Source organism: Mastigoproctus giganteus, chromosome 2, assembly GCF_048544385.1.
Source record: "Mastigoproctus giganteus isolate SK-2022 chromosome 2, ASM4854438v1, whole genome shotgun sequence".
In the NCBI taxonomy this organism is placed as follows: domain Eukaryota; kingdom Metazoa; phylum Arthropoda; class Arachnida; order Uropygi; family Thelyphonidae; genus Mastigoproctus; species Mastigoproctus giganteus.
The window spans coordinates 169,917,365-169,943,004 of NC_143576.1; the positions used below are offsets into that span (position 1 = coordinate 169,917,365).

At 37.4% G+C, this 25,640-nt stretch overlaps 1 protein-coding gene across 1 annotated transcript in view; it reads right to left on the reverse strand.

Annotated features, from left to right (window-relative positions):
• The window catches only part of LOC150089737 (RUN and FYVE domain-containing protein 2-like), a 399,341-nt gene that overhangs the window by 249,338 nt on the left and 124,363 nt on the right, over positions 1 to 25,640 (reverse strand). The window contains exons 5-7 of the mRNA XM_090389637.1: positions 21,275 to 21,398; positions 14,439 to 14,503; positions 4,007 to 4,078 (exon numbers count right to left, since the gene is read on the reverse strand). Coding sequence (XP_090245763.1) covers positions 4,007 to 4,078; positions 14,439 to 14,503; positions 21,275 to 21,398 — 261 coding nt within the window. The remainder of the gene's footprint in view (positions 1 to 4,006; positions 4,079 to 14,438; positions 14,504 to 21,274; positions 21,399 to 25,640) is intronic.

Below are 25,640 nucleotides of genomic sequence, written 5' to 3' on the forward strand. Positions count from 1 at the left end.
ATTCTATACAGTGAGACCACTGATGATGTTACCAACAACAAATTCAAAATGGGAAGCATTCAAAGAACTTATCTTGGAAGCTACTAGGCTTTACATATCAACTAAGAAATATTGTTCAAGGTTTAGGCCTGAATGGATGTCGGATGAACTAATGAGACATATGGCAGAGAAGAAAAATGCATGGGATACATACAAATTAACACGTGACACAGAAGCCTATGATAGATACAAGTTGATCTGTAACCAAGTTACAAAGGAGGTTAGGCAGGCGAAGGCAGATGAGAAATCTTGGCAAGGATGCAAAGAAAAACAGCAAAGAGTTCTTTACTTATGTAAACTCTAGAAGGAAGGGATGAATCAGATTGGTCCACTTGATATCGACAGTCAACTGTTGATGATCCTGCTCAGGTAGCTAACAAACTAAATGAATATTTTGCATCGACATTCACACATGAAGAGTTATTCAGCGAGGGAATGCCAGAGGTGTATTCAACTCTGGCAGTAAGCTAGAGAATCTTGTAATAACTGAGAGTAAAGTGGAGGAGAAATTGTTGAAGATAAACACAGAAAGGCACCTGGGTGGATGGGATCTATCCAGTTATATTAAAGGAGGCATCAAAGGAAGTAAGCAAACCTTAGCCATAATTATGAGAGCTTCCTTGGACTCAGGGGAGGTACCCATAGACTGGAGATGTGCAAATGTGACCCCCAATTCACAAAGGAGGATCAAAGCTGACACAAGTAATTATAGACCTGTGAGTTTAACTTCTGTTCCAGGAAAATTAATGGAGGCACTGGTTAAAGAAGCACTGCAGGATCATCTAGACAAGACTTCAGTTATAGCTCGGACACAGCATGGTTTTGTTAAGGGGAAGTCTTGCCTGACCAATTTGATTGGATTCTATGATGCAGTCACAAAAGAACTGGATGCAGGGAATAACTTTGATATTATATACTTGGATCTTAGAAAGGCTTTTGATACTGTTGCACATGGAAGACTGCTGCACAAATTGGAGCAGTGTGGCATTGGAGGCAAATTGCTGCTATAGATAAAGGGTAGTTGAGGGGAGAAGACAGAAAGTGGTAATCAATGGACACTGCTCATCGTGGACTAATGTTATCAGTCGAGTCCCTCAGGGTTCAGTGTTGGGTCCATTATTGTTTTCTGTATTATAAATAATATTGATAATGGTATATCAAGCTTAATGTCCAAGTTTGCAGACGATACAAAAGTTGGCAGGGTTGTTAAGGACACTACTGACGGTATGCTGCTGCAACAGGATCTGAAAGGTTGAGCAGATTGGGCTGAGAGGTGGCAAATGAAGTTTAACATTGACTACATATTGTACGTATATAGAAACAGCAACCTCAGAGCAACATATCAACTCTGTGGTACTACACTGACAGTGGTAGAGAATGAAAAGGACCTGGGATAATTGTGCAGGCAGATATGAAGTTCTCTGAGCAGTGCAGACATTCTGCAAGAGTAGCTCATGGTGCATTGTCAATGACATACAGGAATTTTTCTAGCAGGGATAAGGAGGTGATTATTCCCTTGTATAAGGCAATGGTAGGCCACACCTTGAGTACTGTATACAGGTCTGGAGGCCTCATTTCAAGAAGGATGTAGAGCTACTGGACGAGTACAGAGAAGGGCAACAAGGTTAGTGAATGGAACAAAGGGTTGCTCTTACGAAGAAAGCTTAAGTTTTGCAAATTAGTGTCTGGAGACTAGGTACCGGCGAGGTGATCTGATAGAGGTGTATAAAGCCTTGAATGGTTTGAGCATGCTCAATGCTGATGGGATTCTTCCTCTTGTTCAGAATAATCACCTGAGAGGGCATAAATTCAAATTGGGGAAAGAGATGTAGAATAGACATGCGGAAATTTGCCTTTAGCCAGCAGTTGTTTGTTTGTTGGAACAGACTTCCATCCCTTGTCGTGGAAGTTGATAGCCTAAATAAGTTTAAGGCTCAGCTGGACAGGTATTTTGAACGAACAGAGGGTGAAGTGGAAGTGGTTTTTTTTTTTTGGCTGATGCTGCATAAGCTTGCTTTCTTGCATCAAATGCCTCTACTAATGCTAATGCTAATGTGGTTATTTTGTCTATGTTCATGGTATCAGTACTGGATTTTTGCTTATCTCTTTCAGAGCTTGTCTGCTTTACTGATTGCTGTATGGTGTTTTTATCTGGCAGTATAGTCAGATAAAAACACAAAAATTCAGTAAATACACCAGATTGTCATCTAGTGTATTTACTGAATGAGTTGCATGCTGTTGGATAGATTGTTCTTTTAGTGAGGAGAGAACTGATCTTGCCCAGTCAGATATTGAGCTGGTTGGGGGAACCACACAGTTGGCCTGTACTGTTATGGAGCATTGCTTTTCTGAAGCACAGGAGAGCAATTTATGAGACACTAAAACTGTTTCTTTGTTACCTGGTATGGTGCCTTGCGTTTGACTATGTATTTTTGTATTTTTTTTTTTTTTTTTTTGTATTTTCTTTTCTCTCTGCCATTGAATGCACCCCTTTGAGTATGCCAAATGATTTCCCTGGCAGTTTGGGCAGCACTGTGTTTCAGTAATGCAGTCTGTATGAACATTATTTTGAACCACAGGAAGCATAGGCGGTTACACTTCTGAAAAGTGCCTGAATTTTTGGCACTTAAAACAATGAACTGGGTTGGAAATGCAAGGTCAAATTTTGCACCTTAAATATCTAGCTTTCGTGGATGACGGCAGAATTGGTATATCAAATGTAAGAATGCCTGTCCAAGCCTAAGTGGTAGATGACTCTCATCAACCAGTGGAATACCACCACATTGTTTATTGGCAGCTTGAAGTGGTGAAACCCATGTTTAGTCACCAGAGCAAAGTTTCTGGCATCCCCTCCTTCCCCTTCCCTTCTCCTCCTTCTTCAATCCATGCAGGGTACTATAAGTTTTGACACCTTTTGTGTTTGGGGTTTTCATATTTAAAAAAAAAAAAAGTATGAGTAAGTATTTCATCTTTCTTGATAACTATCCTTTAAGCATATATTTACATTTTGATTGCTTAGTTCTTGAATGATCTCTTCCTCGGATACATTAAGGGGATCCCCCTCTGCTATTAGCCCTTTAGAAGAGTTCAGGATAGCATGTGGGGTAACCTTCGTGGGAATCCCACCGAATGCCGATATTTTTAATAATCTTTCTGAGTGTTTATGCTCACTCATCCCTAATAGGATGTCTCCAGATTGTAGTCTTCAAACCATTTTTGAAGGGTCAGCCACCTTTTCAAGAAATTTCTGAATTAAAAATGGGATAACTTAAGAGTTTACTCAATGAATGGTCAGTCAAGAAGTGCAGTATTAGAAAAGGAGCAGCAGAATTTTTAGTTCTTTCATTTGTCTGCCTCACTGCATTAGATACATTTATATCATCTCTGTTAGACAGATTTAAATCAAAAGATTCAAAAGTGGTATATCTGTTCTTGTCCATCGTTGCTCCTTTTAGCGCGGAGAAAGTGATTTTCTTCCCCAGATTTCCGGAGTCAACCCATGGAAGCAGGAACTGTGTCACCAATGACCAAGCAGTTGATGAAGTTAGTAGAGTTGGTTAGTAATTAATATATATACTAAGAAAAAAAGGTAGATTTCCTTTATGGGTTTTTACTTTGAACCTTGTAAACACAAAATCACTTGAAGTAAACAAAAGAGAAAATGACACTATGGAAAAAAAAAAAACTGTATCAACTGGAAAGAGCAGAGAGAAAATTACTTGTAACTATCACTTGGCGCCACAGAAATCTCTGTCAGGGAATAGCAGAAGATTCCAGTGGAGGATGGGTGTAACAATTCAAAAAAAATTAAAATTTTCACTTTTCTGTGTGTGATTGAAAAATATTCTCAAGAATTATTATCCATCATTAGCAGAAACTACAAAGAAAGTTAATATACTGACATTACAATATAAGGAATAAATACTCCTAATCACATACAATTATTTAAAATACTTTGTCTACTTACTTTAGATGCCTATTTAGTTCTTCAATATAATTCTTTTGATCTAGTACTGCAGTCATACTTGCTGTTTCCACTCTAAAATAGAGTTATTCTATTAGAATAATCTCATACTAAATATTAATAAAAATTAAGATTCATTAAACAAGGTTCATCTTTACAACAAAAGGAAAAAATGATAAAAATTTCACTATATAAATGCAACTGATTGTTCTTTAATAAAACAGAATTCTCTCTAAAAGATAAGAACTTTCAATCTAGGGAAATGTGGTTATATGGCATGTGGTATTTGAGTCATCCATTATCTGGTACATATCTCGAGAATAACAGTGATACAATCAAAATTCTACAAAAGGGTTCATCATACCAAAACTATAAAAGGCTGACTAGGCCATCATGACTATAGTGGTAATGGTATTAATCTGAAAGGAGGTTTGAGAGCCTAACACCATAAATATAAATGACAGCAAAAATAAATTATAAAGTTATGGTAATCAAATCACCTCTTCAATAGCAAATGAATATGGGTTATTAATATCCATGAACGGATGACATTAGCATTATTAGCATTAGCATTAGTAAAGGCATATGATGCAAGAAAGCAAGCTTATGCAGCATCAGCCAGAAAAAAAAAAAAGTTCCACTTCACCCGTCCTTTCGTTCGAAATACCTGTCCAGCTGAGCCTTAAATTTATTTAGGCTATCAATTTCCACAACAAGGGATGGAAGTCTGTTCCACCAACCAACTACCCGCTGGCTAAAGGCAAATTTCCGGATACCTATCCTACATCTGTCTTTCCTCAATTTGGATTTATGCCCTCTCAGGTGATTATTCTGAGCAAGAGGCAGAATCCCATCAGCATTGAGCATGCTCAAACCATTCAAGGCTTTATACACCTCTATCAGATTACCTCGCCGGTGCCTAGTCTCCAGACACTGTAATTTGCAAAACTTAAGCCTTTCTTCGTAAGAGCAACCCTTTGTTCCATTCACTAACCTTGCTGCCCTTCTCTGTCCTTGTTCCAGCAGCTCTACATCCTTCTTGAAATGAGGACTCCAGACCTGTATACAGTACTCAAGGCGTGGCCTGACAATTGTCTTATACAAGGGAATAATCACCTCCTTATCCCTACTAGAAAAACTCCTGTATATCATTGATAAGACACCATGAGCTACTCTTGCAGCCTGTCTACACTGCTCATAGAACTTCATATCTGCCTGCACAATTACCCACAGGTCCTCTTCATTCTCTACCACTGTCAGTGTAGTACCACAGAGTTGATACGTTGCTCTGCGGTTGCTGTTTCCCATATGTAGTACTTTACATTTGTCAATGTTAAACTTCATTTGCCACCTCTCAGTCCATCTGCTCAACCTTTCCAGATCCTGTTGCAGCAGCATAGCGTCAGTAGTGTCCTTAACAACCCTGCCAACTTTTGTATCGTCTGCAAACTTGGACATTAAGCTTGATATACCATCATCAATATTATTTATAAATACAGAAAACAATAATGGACCCAACACTGAACCCTGAGGGACTCCACTGATAACTTTAGTCTACAATGAGCAGTGTCCATTGATTACCACTCTCCGATTTCTGCCCCTCAACCACCCCTTTATCCATAGCAGCAATTTGCCTCCAATGCCACACTGCTCCAATTTGTGCAGCTGTTTGTTTGTTTGTTATTCGGTTTTTAGCAGCATTAGCAACTAAGGCCATATTGCTCCAGGATATGGGTGGTCATTTTCTGACCTTTCCGCATCCTCCATATTTGGTGGTGACGGGCTCGAACCCCAGTCTAATCAAGAAGCGTGTGCTACGCACTGCTGCCACCTGGCTATGGAGGCGCCTAATTTGTGCAGCAGTCTTCCATGTGCAACAGTATCAAAAGCCTTTCTAAGATCCAAGTATATAATATCAAAGTTATTCCCTGCATCCAGTTCTTTTGTGACTGCATCATAGAATCCAATCAAATTGGTCAGGCAAGACTTCCCCTTAACAAAACCATGCTGTGTCCGAGCTATAACTGAAGTCTTGTCTAGATGATCCTGCAGTGCTTCTTTAACCAGTGCCTCCATTAATTTTCCTGGAACAGAAGTTAAACTCACAGGTCTATAATTACTTGTGTCAGCCTTTGATTCTCCTTTGTGAATTCGGGGTCACATTTGCACATCTCCAGTCTATGGGTACCTCCCCTGAGTCCAAGGAAACTCTCATAATTATGGCTAAGGGTTTGCTTACTTCCTTTGATGCCTCCTTTAATATAACTGGATAGATCCCATCCACCCCAGGTGCCTTTCTTGTGTTTATCTTCAACAATTTCTCCTCCACTTTACTCTCAGTTATTACAAGATTATCTAGCTTACTGCCAGAGTTGAATACACCTCTGGCATTCCTCTCGCTGAATAACTCCTCATGTGTGAATGTCGATGCAATATATTCATTTAGTTTGTTAGCTACCTGAGCAGGATCATCAACAGTTGAACCACTGATATCAAGTGGACCAATCTGATTCATCCCCTTCCTTCTAGAGTTTACATAAGTAAAGAACTCTTTGCTATTTTTCTTTGCATCCCTTGCCAAAGATTTCTTGTAATCTGCCTTCGCCTGCCTGACCTCCTTTGTAACTTGGTTACAGATCAACTTATATCTATCATAGGCTTCTGTGTCACGTGTTAATTTATATGTATCCCAAGCATTTTAATTCTCTGCCATATGTCTCATTAGTTCATCTGACATCTATTTAGGCCTAAACCTTGAACAATATTTTTTAGTTGGTATGCAAAGCCTAGTAGCTTCCAAGATAAGTTCTTTGAATGCTTTCCATTTTGAATATGCTGTTGGTAACATCATCAGTTGGTCCCACTGCATAGAATTTAAATACTCTCTCAGACCATCATAGTCGCCTTTACGAAAGCAATAACCCTTCCCTTTACCCCTAATGGTAGTTACCTCTTTGAGTAAATCCCACTTCAGCACACTGTGATCACTGCCACCTAGTGGTTCATTTATCTGCAGATTCTTTATACATGAAGAATCACTACTGATAATCAAATCAAGAGTATTACTCCCTCTAGTTGCCTCACGAACATGCTGATGTAGAAAACAATCATCCAATAAATCCACAAAAGCCTTGCTAGTGTGTGAGTGACCAACCCACAAATTCCAGTCAATATCTGGGAAATTAAAATTCCCCATTATAAGACTCTCTGATTTACTGGACCACTCTATTTCCCTGTACAGTTTCTTATTATACTCATCAGAGTCATTAGGCCTATAGCACACTCCTACTCTCAATTTTGTTCTCCCAATGCTTATGTTACACCAAACTGACTCGACACTGCACTGTCCAGCGATGTCGACTGGCTTCACTTCCTTGGATTTTATGTGTTTCTTAACTAATAGCATAATCCCTCCTTCCTTCATTTGCTGTCTATCCTTTCTGCAGACGTTGTACTCCCCAAATTCCGGTTCTGCATTCCTTATATCTGTGTGACACCACGTCTCTGATATCCCAACAATATCCATCTTTGATGCTTTGAGCAATACCTCAAATTCATCAAATTTATTTACGAAACTCCTAGCATTGGTGTACATGCATGTATACATGCACCTGTTCTTTTTCTTAGCTACCCTAACACAACCCATGCGTTTACTTGTACCGCAATGACTCCCAGCAGTCTCTGAAATATCCTGCATCTTGTTTTCCAGGTTTCTGCTCATTCCAATAGAAGCAGTGCAAGAATCTCTTTCACCTCTGCGTGGCTACTGTTAATCTATTAGTCCTTGTATCTCCCCAAGCTAGCAGTGTTCCGACCCACCTAACACTGCCTCGATAGCATCAGCAAATATTCTTGCACCCTTTCTATTTAATTGTATCCCATCCCTGTAGAAGCAGTCCCTTCTGTTAGCAAGTACAGACCAGGCTGTAAAAAATTCTACCCCTTGAGCTTTGCACAATCTTTCCAGGGCCAAATTGATCGACAAGGCTCTCATCATATACTCCCTCCTATCGTGTCAGGGTAGAATTGCAGACACTTTCAAATTCAACCCTAGAACATTAAGAAAATATAGTACAAGAAGGATGTCAAGATCGATGAATACAGAGCTTGCAAGTATAACAGAACCAAAAAAAAAAAAAAATGGCATCAGAAAGATGCAGAATGATGAAAAGTACCAAAGCCTATAACAGCTACAAACTGATTTGCAATTGTACCACATAAAAGGTTAGGCTGGAAAAGGCAGATTATGAGAAATCACTGAACTAAGAGAGCAAAAAATGGGGATAAGGAATTTTTCATAAATGTAAATTGAACAAAGAGAAGGAAAAATCAGATCAGACCTTGTGTAATGAGTGTGCTTATGGCTTCCATTATACTATTAGCATAATGGAAGCTATTATGGCTATTATGGCTTCCATTATACTATTAGTATAATGGAAGCCATAATTTCCCCCCACCCAAAAAAAACTAGTAGTTTTTCAACCCACTAAATACCACCTAAGTAGCATCAGTAAATATTTTCACATCCCTTCTATTCAAGTATCCCATTCACATAAAAAGTCTCTCCTTTTAACAACTGGAACCATGCTGAGAAAAATTCAGTCTGCCACTTTTGTTCTTGTACAGCCATAATATATATATTTTTTTTATATTTCAGCATCTGTAAACATTTTTCCCAATAGAGGGCCAGCAAAGTATCAAATTATATTGTGTAATCAATGAGCAAATAAGCATGCAACAAATATACAAATGTACTTTAGAATTCACTCCAAATCAAATTTTTAATTCCTTCTATGCATAGTACATTCGTCTTACACAAAATAATTCAAAAAGCCTACAACTCCATCCTTTGAACTTAGTGAAACATATGAAGCACTAAATCTGTCTTGTAGTTTTACTGTAATCAGAAGTTATGAGTTTTGTAAGTAGTTGGCATGTACACACAGTATAAACAAAAAATTATGAATTTTGGTGGAATAGAATGAGCATAGTGTTTCTTCTGTTTAAGCAATCAGACTACAATTCAAGTTCAGCAAAGTTTTTCACAAACAACACGAAAAAACAGCCTGCCAACAGACACTCTTCTCAGTAAACACATCCACAGCTTATAAATCTCGAGTGGCAGTGAGTGACCCCTGCCAATCACTGCTTTGTTCCTGCTCATTTGTCAAAATATGAACTAATACCCAAGATCTAGAATTTGACCACACGTTTACATATCGGCACTGGAAAAGAACATAACCAAAAAAAAAAAAAAACAAAGAATTAGAAAGTGAGGTTACAAACATCAAATAAGCATTGTTTCAATGATTCACTACACCTGAACCTAGGAAGATCACAACAACAAAGACCTAGCACAGCCCTGCTGTTGGCCATATTGGCCCTCCAAACCACACTCCCTTGTGTGTACCTATCATCCCTTTCTTCCCTGGTGGGAGGAGACAGTTTTCTCTCTCGTCCCCCCTATTTTTGCCTGGTGGGCATGGGCCTGCCTCAATGACCATCTGAGGTAGTCTTCTCTATCGTCCCCCATACTTCTGTCTTTCTCCCCCAGCCTTCAGTCTCCCCCCTTATGCTGCCTAGCACACCAGTGTATGCCCACACAAGCTATCAAAATCTAATAACATTGAAATCTAAATTGTACCTGCATAAATCTCTTTTGGCCTTTTCTATTCCAAGTGCTTAATCCCCCCCCCCTTTTTTAGGCCCTAGCCACCGAAATCTCAGGAAACTAGGTGGCAGGACCTGTCAGAGTAAACATAAATCTACTGGGTACCTGGCCTGCCACCACAGGGCAAAGTGTGGAAACGGTGGGTCCCAATGGCTAAATGGCCAGAAGAACAACGGTACACAACACTACACATATACACAGACCACATTTTAAAAACCTCTACCTTGACGGTACTATCTCACACTCACAATGAAAATTATGCGGAGATAGGGGGAACCCCTGGTACTGTGAGACCCTAAACATACTTTACACAAAGAAGTACTGGATTTTCAATAGACAGTCCAATCTTGAAGGCTTAATTTGGATGCAATGATTTTGTATGTAACAATGGTTGGCTGGATCGATTTAAAAACCAAATACAAGCATATTAATGCAAATAATATGTAAGTACTGTATATACTAATATTGTATTATTTTTTCTCTCTAATATTTCTTTTGGTTTTTGAATCTATCTTTTATGAAGTTATTGAGAATAAAAAAAAAAAAAAAAAATAGGAGATGGTTTAACTCATCACAGATATAGTGAGTAACGGTTATAACATGGAAATTTTGTCAGTCCCTTGGTGTTCATTATAATCAAGTTCAACTGTAATTACTCAATCACTAGGGGACGTTTTTGGAATAGAGAGACTTTTAGACAAAACTGGAAAGGGGGGGAATGAAAGTTTTTTTTTTTTTTTTTTCGAAAAAAAGTAGTTATTTGAAAAAACAGCATTTTTCATAAAAAGCAACAATTTTAAACCCTAAATTGTGCTAGAAATATTAGCTTACCTAGGATTTTTCTATCTGGAGATTTGTCTTTGGATTGTCTGTTAAACATCAACTGATTATGATTGCTTCAAGGAAGACACTGTTGCAGACTCTGCCTTCTCCACAAACACTGAGTCAAAGTTTTGTTTATAATAATGGCACCGCTGTTTTGATTTGAGTGTCTAGAGCATGTCCAAAGTTTCACCAAAAAGGCTGGAACTCATGTCCCCCCCCCACGGCTGAATATTCTATTACAGTCAGGGCTATGAAAATGCCAGGCTGATTTGAAACAATTTATTATATCTCCAGCTACCCTCTCCATGAATGTTGAATCAGTTTTGTTTATAACAATGGCACTGCTGTTTTGATTTGGCTGGATCTAGAGCATGTCCAAAACTTCACCAGAAAGGCTGGAACTCAGTGTGTTTTTTTTTTTTTTTTTTAACTTGGCTGAATATTCTCTCACACTCATATTATTTCTAAAAACTCTGTTGGAAACTATTATCTATAAATTCTGTTAAAATCAGCAGACTTTCAACAGCTGTAAGGAAACATCTCATGGTCTTAGAAATTCACAAAATGCTGTGCCATACTACTGGGCACCAAACCAAGTGCACAATTTACCACATTTATTCATAAATGTCTACAGCTTCTGTATGAGTGAGTATTAAATATTTAATACTCATTCATAGTAGAAGTCGGTATCATATATTTAAAGCAATAATAACACTTCATGAGCTTGTGTAGCATTTCAGATCATATCAGCACATAAATCATATTGAACTGCACTGATGCTTTTTTTAATGTATGTATAAAACACTTACGGTAAAATTTACTGTGAAAGTTATCAGGGGTGAAGGGCAAGTTGCTGCAATGGATAAAGGAATGGTTAAGTGGGAGAAGGCAGAGAGTGGTAATAAACAGACATTGTTCTACATTGACTAATGTTATTAGTGGAGTCCCCCAGGGTTTGGTGCTGGACCCATTGTTGTTTTGTATATTTATCAATGATATCAATGAAGGTATATCAGGCTTAATGTCCAAGTTTGCAGATGATACAAAGGTTGGCAGGGTTGTTAATGACAATAAAGACTGCTACTGTAACAGAAGCTAGAAAAGTTAGGCAAATGGGCTGAGAAGTGGCAACTAAAGTTTAACATTGACAAATGCAAAGTACTGCATATGGGTAGCAGTAACCCCAGAGTAACATATCAATTGTGTGGTACTACACTACACTCAGGGTGGTAGAGAATGAAAAGGACCTAGGGGTAATTTTGCAGTTAGATATGAAGTTTTCTGAGCAGTTCAGATGGTCTACAAGAGTAGCTCATGGTGTCTTGTCAATGATATTCAGGAATTTTTCTAGCAGGGATAAGGAGGTGATTATCCCCTTGTATGAGGCAATGATCAGGCCACACCTTGAGTACTGTATACAGGTCTGGAGATCTCATTTTAGGAAGGATGTAGAGCTGTTGGAACGAGTACAGAGAAAGGCAACAAGATTAGTGAATGGAACAAAGGGTTGCTCTTATGAAGAAAGGCTAAGTTATGCAAATTACAATGTCTGGAGACTAGGCACCTGCGAGGTGATCTGATTGAGGTGTATAAGGCCTTGAATGGTTTAAGCAGGCTTAATGCTGATGGGATACTTCTGCTTACTCAGATTAAGAACCTGATTTTTTTTTTTTTTTTTTTTTTTTGGTAGTTATTGGCGCATCGGCTTCTGTGGCCATAGTGCACCTCCCAAGGTTTTTTGCAGTACTTTGATCCAAGCCCGAGGCGGGATTCGAACCCGCGACCTTTGGGTTGCCAGGCAGGCGCTTTACCCACCCGGCTAGCCCGGTCGGCTTAAGAACCTGAGGGGGCATAGATTCAAACTGAGGAAAGACAGTTGTAGAATAGATGTGCGGAAGTTTGCCTTTAGCCAGCAGGTAGTTGATTGCTGGAACAGACTTTCATCTGTTGTTGTGGAAGTTGATAGCTTAAATAAATTTAAGGCTGAACTAGACAAACATTTGTAATGAATGGATGGGTGAAATGGAAACGTTTTTTTTTTTTTTTTTTTTTGGTTTTTTTGGCTGATGCTGTATAAGCTTGCTTTCTTGCATCATATGCCTCAACTAATGCTAATTTTTTCCAGCAGTTTTCAGCTGCTGTTAAGCTTACTTTCTCCCACACTAATCCAATACGTTATGCAACGTCTTTCGGTGTTAAATGTTTTCAGGTATTCTAGAACCTTTAATTTCTGAGTTTGCAACACCAGCAATTAGCTCACCATGATAATATGCTTTGAAAGCTTGAATAATTCCATGGGCTGAATTAATGAAATTGTGTTTCTTGGCAGAAATATGTCTCTGATCTTGTCATCTTTTGATTTCAGGACATCAGTAACAGAGCCTTTTCATTAGGTTTTATAAAGTTTTTGGAAAACAAATGGTATCTCACCAATGATACAAACTCACTTACAAACCATGAAGCAAAATATCACTCATCACCAAAGCACTGGAACTATTTTTATAAATCACACAGAGATTTCATGCTAACATGCTTAAAACACCACAGACTGACTTACCAATGCACAATGGCTTTAGCTTATTGTGATTTCCAGTCTTGTTTGTGCACCATAATTCTCTCATTTTTCATGCCTGCTTTGTTGGGTGACTTTTTAATATCCAGTGACTTGTGAGGGTAGAAGATTAGAGCACAGCACTGTTTTGTCACAGTTGTTCATCTGTGAATTCACCATTTTGAACCACATTACACAGAAATTCAGAAAATGCTTCTGCCACTATAATTGCACTAAATGCAGATTCACATATTAGACTAACTTGAGATATCCCATAATACGAACCTTCTATCTCCAAAGCCACCCTTCAGAAGCTATAAATGTCTCATCATCTCCACCAATTAGCTTGTGAAATTTAAGTGCCTGTGCTTCCAAAATAACCCCATTTCTCAGTACTCCTTCACTATGCTTCTGTAGAAACCACTTGTACAAGCATTAGTCCACATCACTGTTTTCACAAAGTCTAGTTTTCTTTCTTTGGAGGCCTACTTCATCTTCTATGAAGTCTACAAATGAACACAATTTTCTTCCTCTTTCATCCAACCACAGATTGTTACTTCTAGAATTCCACACACGCGAAATATACTACATTTTGTTTCACCACTCTTAACTCTCAATAATCTTTAACTTTTCTTCAATTGTATAATTTTTTTATTTTGGTAGAATTACTTCAGTACTATTGATTTACTAACTTTGCTGTGTACTTATTTCTAATGCTTTGGAATTTACCATGTTTTGAGATACTAAATAAATACCAAACTATCCAGCTTATCATAGTGCTGAAGAGGTTATGTGATTTCTCCATAAATCACTTGTCAGTTCATATATATTTTTGTTTGGTTAGCAGTTTTTGCCATCCTAAGTGTAATTTATAGTCAGAGAAAGGATTTCATGTGCTTACAGTAACTAGTCTCTGATGAGTCTTGTTGTTTACAAAAATTACTGTGCAACTGAATACTAAATATATCAAAGCAAATATATAGCCAATTTTTAACTAATTTCCCCTCTTTGAAATACAGTAGTAAGATGTACAGTAGAAACAAGTACATACAACTTTATATACTTGTTTATTTAATTTTTTCTAGTTTTCAATATGAAATTGCTAGTTCTTTGCACACTTTTTTTTTTTTTCATAGTTCATTTCAGGTGACACGATCATACCTGCAGTATATTCCAAACCAAGGTATGAAGAGGTGCATTACATCGACATTGCACTATAAATACTTTAACCACTGAAGTACCACTTCACTTCAACATCTGCAAAATCCTTTATCTGTTTCATTTAGGGGAGGGGTGCAAGATTGACTACTGCCTAAACCGAAAAATAATTATATATATAGATATGGAGACAAATAAATAATATACATCACTTAATATTAATAACTTACCCATCCTGAGGAACTTCTGCATGACTGTTGTCCCGCAGATAAAGACTGAAATCAATGACACCTTGCTTTAAAAATAAATAAATAAATATATTACTGCAAGTAAGAGAGAAAAAAGAAGTAAACAAAATGTGTATCTAAGAAGACAGAATCAGTTTTAAAGTATTCAATACATAAGAAAAAAAATATATATATATATATATTTTTTTATTGTTAACCTGAGAATGTATTCAAATGTGGATGGTACCTAGACTACCAGTAGTTCAATATCAAAAAAATGACCCAAACAGAAAAAAGGTTTACATCGTTGTTTCATGAAGCAGAATCTGCTAAAAACATACTGAAAAAATTAACACATTACTTTTAAAAAAAGGAAACAGTAACTCAATCTATTTATAACTGGTATAAGTAATCCTCAGAGAATGATTGCCTATGTAAAAGTAAGAACAGTGGTTGTTCATCTCCAAGCAAAGCAGTCATCTATTGTGCAACCCAAATAAACAAACATACTTATAAAATCTGTCACATAATGCCATCAAGGTCAAATGTCAAAAAAGCAGTGTGCCAAATCCTCAAAAGTATAAGTATATAAAGATGAATCCATTCGAGTTACAGTTACTGAAAGAAATAACCAAGAATGAAAAGGTGTACTGTTTTCAATTTTTATGGGAAATAATTTAAATGACAGAAAGTAAAATCAGCATAAGTGCACAGTGTTTAGTAATGAGGTAATATTTTATTTATGTGAACATGCAAATGAACACAATGTACACATATGGAGTGGAAAATCCTCGTGTCTGTCAAAGCCACCTGTGATTTCACAAAAGTAAATAGTGTCTTGTGCAAGCGATATAAAGGAAAAGGTAAACAGACCTTTTCTTTTTCTAGAAGATAACTGTGACAGGAATAATGCTACTGCAATGGCTAATTCTGCAGTTGCAGGAGGAATTTCATGAAAGTTTTTATTTCAATTAGGTGGAGCTCTGATCATCTGATTTTCATCTCAGTCTGTATAAATGCCTCTCCAGGAGCTGGACTGAACAAAATTCAAATCCAAGTAGAAATTTTGATGATACTGGAGCTTTCACCCATACTGGTTTTGCATATTTTGTCTAAAGAAGTGTGCATATTCTGATTCCCATATTATGCAGGTAAAAAAACCCAGTTTAATGCAAGAAGAAAACCGTACTCCCTCCACCTGCGACTGGCTAACTACAGCCTCAACTGAAAAAAAGCTCCTTGATTAGACCGGGGTTCGAGCCCGTCACCACCAAATATGGAGGATGCGGATAGGTCAGGGAATGACCACCGCATATTCCCGGAGCAATATGGCCTTAGTTGCTAATGCTCCTAAAAACCAAACAACAAACAATAACTGAAAAAAAACTGTAAATTCCTCATCATCGACAGGATTTGAACTCAGACTTTGTCAAACAAGTAGCAGATGGCAATGCATCAAGCCAATTAAGCTTCCATGGTAGACAGTTGAACTAGCCATTACATTGTGTATTTGTCTGTGCAGTGCCTGAGGTTCCCTGAAATATCAGCAAGTATTCTCTTACCCTGATGCATCACTTATTTGCAAAGCCAGTCAGGCATGTATTATGTTAGTAATGTGTGTGTGAGAGAGAGAGAGAGACCTGGCAACTGGCGATCACCTGAAAGGCCACTGGCTGGTACCCATTCTTCCTATGTGAAGGTGGGCCACTATCAATACACTTGTGAGCTGTCCCATTCTTGCCTAGGCAAGACAGAGAGCTAGCCCTTTAATATTTAGTTGTTTTGATAATGAGAAGGGAGATAACTGGGGCACTAGTTAGGGAAAATGCTTAGGAAAGAGGAGGAAGGGCATATAAGGCATCCCCCAGAAAATAAATGGGAATTAGAAATCAAAGTTGAAAAGTCTGGTCAAGGGTTCTCCTTAAATTAGTCTTCTCTTGGTAAGTTATTTTCTGAAGATCCCAGCACACTGGGACAGGGATACCACCAATGTCAGCAGAATCCAACAACATAAAGGTTCATTGGTGCTAACAGGAATCCCACTCTGGAAGGTTCATAGGTTCAAGACTCTTCATTTCTGGTGATGGGAAAATTCCACACTGAGGCAATTCTAGCCCAATGTCTGCAGTTATCCTACTCCTGAAGGACAATGAGCCAGCAGTGTTTCCCATGAAAAGAGGAGAATCCTCATGCTATTCACAGGAGAGTTCCCAGAATGTCTGTGGGTGTTTTCATTCCACATTGGACAAGGCAAGACCAGCCTGATCCACAATTCCACCCTTGGAAACTGGGATCAGTGAGGTTCCCACACAGGAAGCCTTCCCAACAAGACTGCAGCAGTGTGTCCTGTGTCTGCTTATAACCATCTCTGCAGAGGGTCATATAAATTGTTTAATGCTATCGGTGAACAGAAGAAAGCATTCTGCATATGAGTCTGGTTGAGGGAATCAAAAGAATGAGCCAGAACAGCATCTGGCTCATTCTTTGCAGTCATGGACTGCTGCTGCAGTCCATGACTGCTGGAGTCCATTTATGTTGAATGTTCTCTGGTGGAAAGCAGTGACAGCTATCAAATGCTGTAAATCCCATGTCTAGTCCTACAATAATTAGAATATACATGTAATATTAGTCTACTATATAATGTTGAATGCTTCTCATTTATATTACGTAACAGATGTTTCTGCATCAACCTGTGTGTAAAGGCACCTACCTGCTAGCATATGTCAGTTTCTTTGCAGTGACATGGCATACAGGCAGTTATCTTTAAGGGGGGGGTGTAATTATTGCTCTTGACAGGGAGAGCCTTTTCAGTTGATTTATTTAAAAAAAGGCTAGCTGTAATTAGTCTTATGTTTCAAGAATTGAGAAAAATAAATATGACAAAAGGTATGTCTAAAGAAAATCTGGAACAGGGCTGAAATGAATTAGTACTATAGCACAAGACAGACTTTTAAAACGTCTAAGTCTCCATGACTGCAAACTAAGTCTCCACGTTATGCAAGCTGAACAGCCCTAAACGTCTTTAGGAAAGAAGCAAGCATTAAAGGTAGGTGAAAAAACTGTCTAACAAAGACAGTTTCTTCATTGAGATCTACCTGGTCTGAAAGCATATCGACCTCTTAAGGAGCCTTTATGACCTCTTAAGGAGCCTCCATAAGGTAAAAATGCCTAAACACGGCTAAAGAACATGCTATTTGGACAATTAAGCAATGAGAATCTGTCATCTTTTCTGATGAATCCAAATTAGCAAAAGCTTGTGGCTTTCTTGTATTCTATGGCTAATACTAATAAAACCTCCGTGGATTGGAGAACCATTACCTTTGGCACAGGCTGAGTACACTCTGACTGCAGTGAATCAACAGTGAAGTTTCCACTAAGCCAGGCAGATGAACCAAATGAAAAGGAAACACAATACACTTAGTAAATAGTACTATTAAAGCAAATCATTACAAAAAAAAAGTTTTAAAGTAGATTCCTCGGCCATTTATCAAAAACGAATTTTATAAATGGTTGACTGAGGCTGATAGATAGGAGAAATTCAAATGTCAGCTGGACAGGTAGATATCTACGTGAGGAAGGGGTCAAACAGGTAGTTTATTTTATTATGTATCTATTATTATTTTTATTTATAATTAATTATTTATATTTTTATTTATTTTTTTCCAGTGCAGTAAAACCTAGGGCTTCCTCTTACCACATTATTATTATTATTAGCCTCAGTCCTTATGAAAGGAAGCCTGAGGCTTATGCTGCACCAGAAAAAAAAAAAAAAAAAGTTTCTGAGTTACCTGAGAGAGAGAGAGAGAGAGAGAGAGAGAGAGAGAGAGAGAGAGAGAGAGAGAGAGATTGCTGTTATGAAATTTAATGATACATAAGTTGCTAGGGCCATATTGTGTCTTTCTAATGGTAAATAGGAACGACTAACTTTATTATAATACCTGTTATATTTTATGATATATTCCTATGTTATTTAGGAAGGCAAATAGAAGAGAGAGAGAGAGAGAGAGAAGTAGAAGAAAATCACCATCACCAGAATAATGATTGATATCCAGCTCAGGACCCTGGATGTGCCAAGCCCATACTCACCAGATGTGAGCCTCTGGGTTGCTAATACTGAAGCAGAAAACTGATTTGCACATCAAGGCAATTTAAAGTACACCATTACACAATCATGCAATTTCCAGTATATTAATTAATTTGTTATTTTGTGCCAAATGCTGTACTCTTTTATCTTTAGATGAAGAATTTCTTATAAAACCCCATATCAGGTAGGTGGTAGATGACTTTCATCAACCGGTGAAATACCACTACTTTGCTTATTGGAGGCTTGAAGTGGTGAAACCATGTTTAGTCTCTAGAGCAAAGTTTCCAGCATCCCCCTCCCCCCATACTTCTCCTTCAACCCATGGACGGTACTAAGTACTATAGGTTTTGATACCTTTCGTGTTTGGGGTTTTTCATAAAAAAAAAAAAAAAAGATACTTAATGTGGCCAGGAAACAGTCCATTTTTAAACCTCATAGAAAACTGCTGGCACATTATGGGATAGAAAATTGTTTCAAAGAAGCTATCAAGCAAGGTTACAGTACAAGAAATTAATCATCAATTGTGACTGGTACTAGAATTAGGTAACAATTACATCAAAAATCTGCTACACTCTATGCAAGGCAGCAATTAAAACTTGTGATGGACCAAATATACTACATTTTATTGGTACATCAAAAGGGAATGCAAATGATTCAATTTTATTTATTTAAATAATTAAATAATTTTATTTAAATTTAAATAAAATTAGATTTAAATTGGAATATGAATAATATGAATAAATAAATAAGGAACAGGCTTGCAAGAACCGATGGGGACTGCTGAAGCACTCAGAACTAAATGGACAGGGGAGGGGAGGATAAACAAGAAAGCACATCACCCCATCACACTCTGCTCCTTGGTGGTAGCTAGTTTGTACGATCTGATACAGTAATTTGTCTTTTGTTAGTTGTAATTTGTCAATAAATTTCATTAATGACAGCATTATTATTATGTTAATACTACATGTATACAATAATACTTAAGATGTTTAGTGTAGTTTAATAAAAAAAAAAATTTTACAAATTTCATTCTTAAAAAAAAAAAACTGAAAGTGCCATAAAAGCAAGCATAGTACATTAAGTGTATAAACACTGCAAAAAAAAATAAATAAGATCAATGTTATCTACCAAAATATTGATGAAAATTTTAAAAACTGCCTCCAAAATGGGGTCCCAGTTATAAAATTCCCATTTATACAAAGAGTACTAGGAAAGTTTTGCAATACAGCTTTGTTTATTTAATTTTTTTTAGTAATTTCCTCTACATTCAATACACCTCTCCATCCTCCGAAACCAATCTTTAAACCAGTTCTGCCAAGTTTCACTAGGGAGTAAAGCACACTCGTTGTCCCAAGCCCGTAGAAGGTCCTCATCACTGGAAAACCGCCTCCCTTTCAGCTTCATTTTCACATGCGGGAACAGTGCAAAGTCGCAGGGAGCAAGGTCTGGACTGTAGGGAGGGTGCTCGAGAAGTTTCAGTCCTGTCGTGGTCAAATATTCGGTGTAGGCTTTGGCGCGGTGAGCTGGAGAATTTTCGTGATGGAGGTACCAGGTGTCCATTCTTGACTTTGGCCGCAGGTTCTTCATAGATCCAATGACTTTAGGCAGGCATTGTTCAGTATACCACTTAGCTGCGACTCTTCTGCGTGTCCAAAACGACACGTTCCACAATTCCACTCGATTTGAAAAATACAGCTATCATTTTCTTCTTTACAGATCGGGATTTTCTGACAATTACGGGTGTGTCGTCATCATCAAAGACCCAAACTTTGTTTTGAGCCTTGGTCGGCAGATCGTAATAGTACAGCCAAGTCTCGTCACCTGTCACGATGTTGTTCACATACCGAGATTGTCCCTTATCAAACTTTTTTAACATCTCCCGGCACCAAGTCACACGTCGTGTCATCTGCTCTTCAGTCAGTTGATGCGGCACCCAGAGAGAACAAAGTTTCTTCACGTGCAAATGATCTTGCAGAATCGAATTGCTGGTGCATTTAGGCCCAAAGTATCCTCTATCTGTTGGTAGGTCACTCGCCTGTTTTCGTCAAGCATTTTCCTCACAGCAGTAACGTTTTCCTCCGTAACTGACGTTCGTGGCCTTCCCGGCCTCTCAGAATCCTCCAGAGTGAAATTTCCCCTTTGGAATTCTCTATACCACCTGAATATCGTTGTACGATGTGGACAATCATCATCTAGTGCAAGAGTCATTTCTTCTAAGCACTGGTCTATGGTTAAACCACGCACGAAATTATACAGCAAAACTGTCCTTATCTCATTTCGTGACCACGATGCCATCGCAAGCACTTTACACTCTCACTACTAATGAATAACTGAGCCCATCGACTTGGCGCGGCGGCTACTATGCATGTATGAACATGTCTTAACATGCAGCAACAAGCAGCTTCCTCTGATTCATTGTTGCGTCATATTGCAAAACTTTCCTAGTACCCTTTGTAGTGCTCTCTAGGGTTAATCCCTTCAAAAGAGCTATAACAGGAGTTTCTGTTTGGCATAAAGAAATGAATTGCATGAAATAAAATCACGCAATTCATTAAAAAATTATAATTTCATTTAAATTAAAGATATTAAGGTTATAAAAATATTATATGAATAAGTTTCATTAGGAAACTATATCTAGAATCAAAATTCTTCACTATAAAAAAACTAAATTTTTAGTGGAACGGATATTGTTAAAAAATTGGTGTGAAATGACAGTTTATATAAACTGTTAAAGGAAAAATTAATATAAACAAACCTGAGAATCCAAGTCCTCTTCCTTAACACACAAGTTACAATCAATTACATTTAATCCTACTAACAATCCACCAATTACAACTGCTTCATCTGTCATCATCAGGGCTTCATCTTCATAAAATTCTCTATATTAAATATTAACACAATTAAAATACATAAAGCAGCATTTACATTTCAAAATTAACATTTTAACTAAGACTGCATTTCAGATTGCATAACTTTTACAGTGCTTTGCTTGAGCAGAAACCTCATTCTACGATTCCTTTTATTACAATACATTAAAATTTTTTTTTAATTATATGTAACTAGTAAAATAACTATATTGATAATCAGTTTTCGGTGGGGGGGGGATTGTACTGTATTATTATTTTTAGGTGGATAAGTATTTTTTTATGGCTATCATATGCAAACTTGAGTAAACAAGGTATAACACTTACACTTCAATTTTCAGTGTGTTATAATATATGCAAAAAGCACCTATTCTACACCATATCCATCTATTGGCATGTAATAATGACTCCCATCAGATAGATTTTTATAAAAACCTATATTCAAAACGATAAAATTTGATAAAAAAAAACTACATATATGGAACATATATTTCTCTATACATTAAAAAAGTTTTCCTCCTAGCAATATTTATTCAAGCCAATGGAAGAAGAGGGTAGGGCAATTATGTCACTACAAATGAGCAGGTAAATAATTACATAGGTCATTTTCTAATTAGATTTCAATCAGTACATTATAATGTTAGTATAATATTATTATACAAATAATAATAATAGTTTTATTATTTGTATAACAGTAACATTATACTGATATACTAACATTATACAAATTTGTAAACCATAAAAATATTTACAAAACACTATACTATTTACAATCATATCTCTACTATATCAGAACGATGGGTCCCTTTCGTCAGCTGACATTAATATATAAATAAATAAGATCAATGTTATCTACCAAAATATTGTTGAAAATTTTAAAAACTGCCTCCAAAGAGCTATAACAGGAGTTCCAATGGAACATCAAATGATGCTGGGAGTGGTCATGTGTTAGACACGTGCACGAAGTTGGTTAACATTAAATGGAAGGCACACAAATGGGTTACTGGGCAGAATCAGACACTTGCTGTTGACAATGTAGAGTGCGTACATGGGAGGAATGCCAACGTTCAGTGCATTGCAGGACAACTGCCTCCATAAGTTTCACCAACTTCATGCACATGCTTCACTGTCTAATAATATGACCACGCCCGGGATCATTTGGTGTTCCATTGTAAAGGTTTTTTGTTTATTAATGTCAGCTGATGAAGGGACCCATCATCCCGATATAGCAGAGGTATGATTGTAAATAGTTTAGTATTTTATAAATATTTTATATGTTTGTACAGTTTGTAAATATTTTAGTGCTGCTCTTTCAGATGCAACAATATTCCTCATCCATTATGGAACCCGAAGCAAAAGGCCTTTTCCTAAGTGACCTATGTAAATGAAGGTAAATAATTACATATCGATATTTATACAACCTTGAGAATGCCACATGGCGGGGTACGACGTAGCCAATGGGAGAAGAGATATGCGGGTCAGGTGGTACAAGTGGGCGGGGCAATTACGTCACTACAAATGCATAGGTAAATAATTACATAGGTCATTTCCTGATTAGATATTGATCAGTGCGTTTCAACAGGTGTGTCTTTTACGTAAAAAAGATTTGCTTACTCCGTCATATCTCTACATTTTACATAGAAAAGCATGCGCAGGGATTGGCAAGTAATGCAAGCAGGGAGCAAAGCCCCCTAGTTTTATTAAGAAAAAATTTCTTAATTTTTTTTTATTTAGAGAAAATATATATCCATATATTTTTTATATTATAAAACAATTACTGTTATATATTATTAGTTAATTAGTAATAATTGGTAACAAAATAATTATTTACTTACTTTTTACTTCTATGAATCACAAAAAAATAAAAAATTCAATGAATTTAAGAAATAAAAATCTAATGTGACTCAAATGTAACACACTGTGTACATTAACTAACTTGTAGCAAAAAAAAAAAAAAAAAAAAGCACCTCATTTCACCCATCCACTAGCTCCAAATGTTTGTCTAGTTCTGCCTTGAATCTGTTTAAGCTATCAACTTCTACAATGCCAGATGGAAGTTTGTTCCAAAAATCAACCACCTGCTGGCTAAAGACAAACTTCCACATATCTATCCTACAACTCTTTCCTCAATTTGAATTTATGTCCTCTCAGGCAATTATTCTGAGCAAGAGGAAGAATCTCATCAGCACTGAGCATGCTCAAAACATTCAAGGCTTTATACAACTCAATCAGATCACCTCGCAGGTGCCTAGTTTCCAGACACTGAAATTTACAAAACTTAAGCCTTTCTTCGTAAGAGCAACCCTTTGTTCAATTCACTAATCTTGTTGCCCTTCTCTGTACCTGTTCCAACAGCTCTACATCCTTCTTAAAATGAGGCCTCCAGACTTGTATACAGTACTCAAGGTGTGGCCTGACCGCTGCCTTATACAAGAGGATAATCACCTCCTTATTCCTGCTAGAAAAATTCCAGTATATCATTGACAAGACACCATGAGTTACTCTTGCAGACTGTCTGCAGTGTTCAGAAAACTTCATATTTGCATGCACCATTACCCCCAGGTCCTTTTCACTCTCTACCACTGTCAGTGTAGTACCACATAGTTGATACATTACTCTGGGGTTACTGCTTCCCATATGCAGTACTTTACATTTGTCAATGTTAAACTTCAGTTGCCACCTCTACTCAACTTTACTAGATCCGGTTGCACTAGCGTACTGTCATTAACAACCCTGCCGACCTCGTATCATCTGCAAACTTGGACATTAAGCCTGATATATCATCATCAATATCATTAATGAATACAGGAATCCTGGGGGATTCCACTAATAACATTAGTCCACGAAGAGCAGTGTCCACTGATTACAACTCTGTCTTCTCCCACTTAACCATCCCTTCATCCATAGCAACAATTTGCCTCCAATGCCGCACTGCTCCAATTTGTGCAGCAGTCTTCCATGTTCAACAGTATCAAAAGCTTTTCTAAGATACAAATATATGATATCAAAATTATTCTTTGCATCCAGTTCCTTTGTGACCACACCATAGTATCCAATCAAACTGGTCAGACAAGACTTTCCCCTTAACAAACCCATGCTGTGTCTGAGATATAAGTGAAGTCTTGTCTAGATGATCCTGCAATGCTTCTTTAACCAGTGCCTCCATTAATTTCCCTGGAACAGAAGTTAAGCTAACAGGTCTGTAATTACCTGTCTCCCTTTGATCCTCCTTTGTGGATTGGGGTCACATTTGCACATCTCCAGTCCATTTGCCTCCAATGCCGCACTGCTCCAATTTGTGCAGCAGTCTTCCATGTTCAACAGTATCAAAAGCCTTTCTAAGATACAAATATATGATATCAAAATTATTCTTTGCATCCAGTTCCTTTGTGACCACACCATAGTATCCAATCAAACTGGTCAGACAAAACTTTCCCCTTAACAAACCCATGCTGTGTCTGAGATATAAGTGAAGTCTTGTCTAGATGATCCTGCAATGCTTCTTTAACCAGTGCCTCCATTAATTTCCCTGGAACAGAAGTTAAACTAACAGGTCTGTAATTACCTGTCTCCCTTTGATCCTCCTTTGTGGATTGGGGTCACATTTGCACATCTGCAGTCCATGGTTACTCCCCCCCCCCGCCTTGAGTCCAAGGAAGCTCTCATAATTATGGCTAAGAGTTTGCTTACTTCCTTTGCTGCTTCCTTTAAATATAACTGGATAGATTCCATCCACCCCAGGTGCCTTTCTTATGTTTAACTTCAACAATTTCTCCTCCACTTTACTCTCAGTTATTACAAGATTATCTAGCTTACTGACAGAGTTTAATACACCTCTGGCATTTCCCTCCCTGAATAACTCCTCATGTGTGAATGTAGCTGCAAAATATTGATTGTATGTTAGCTACCTGAGCAGGATCATCAACAGTTGAACCATCGATATCAAGTGAACCAATCTGATTCATCCCCTTCCTTCCTTCCTTCTAGAGTTTACATAAGTAAAGAACTCTTTGCTATTTTTCTTTGCATCCTTTGCCAAAGATTTCTCGTTATCTGCCTTTACCTATCTAACCTCCTTTGTGACTTGTTTACAGACCACCTTATATCTATAAGCTGGTATGCCAAAACAAGGTATGCCAAAAAATATATCTAATATCAAAATCCTATAAAAAAAAATATCTGTAACATGAGTCTGTAACCAAAACCAAATAACAGAGTGATCCATCAAATGTATTTACATCACTAGAGATTTTCAAA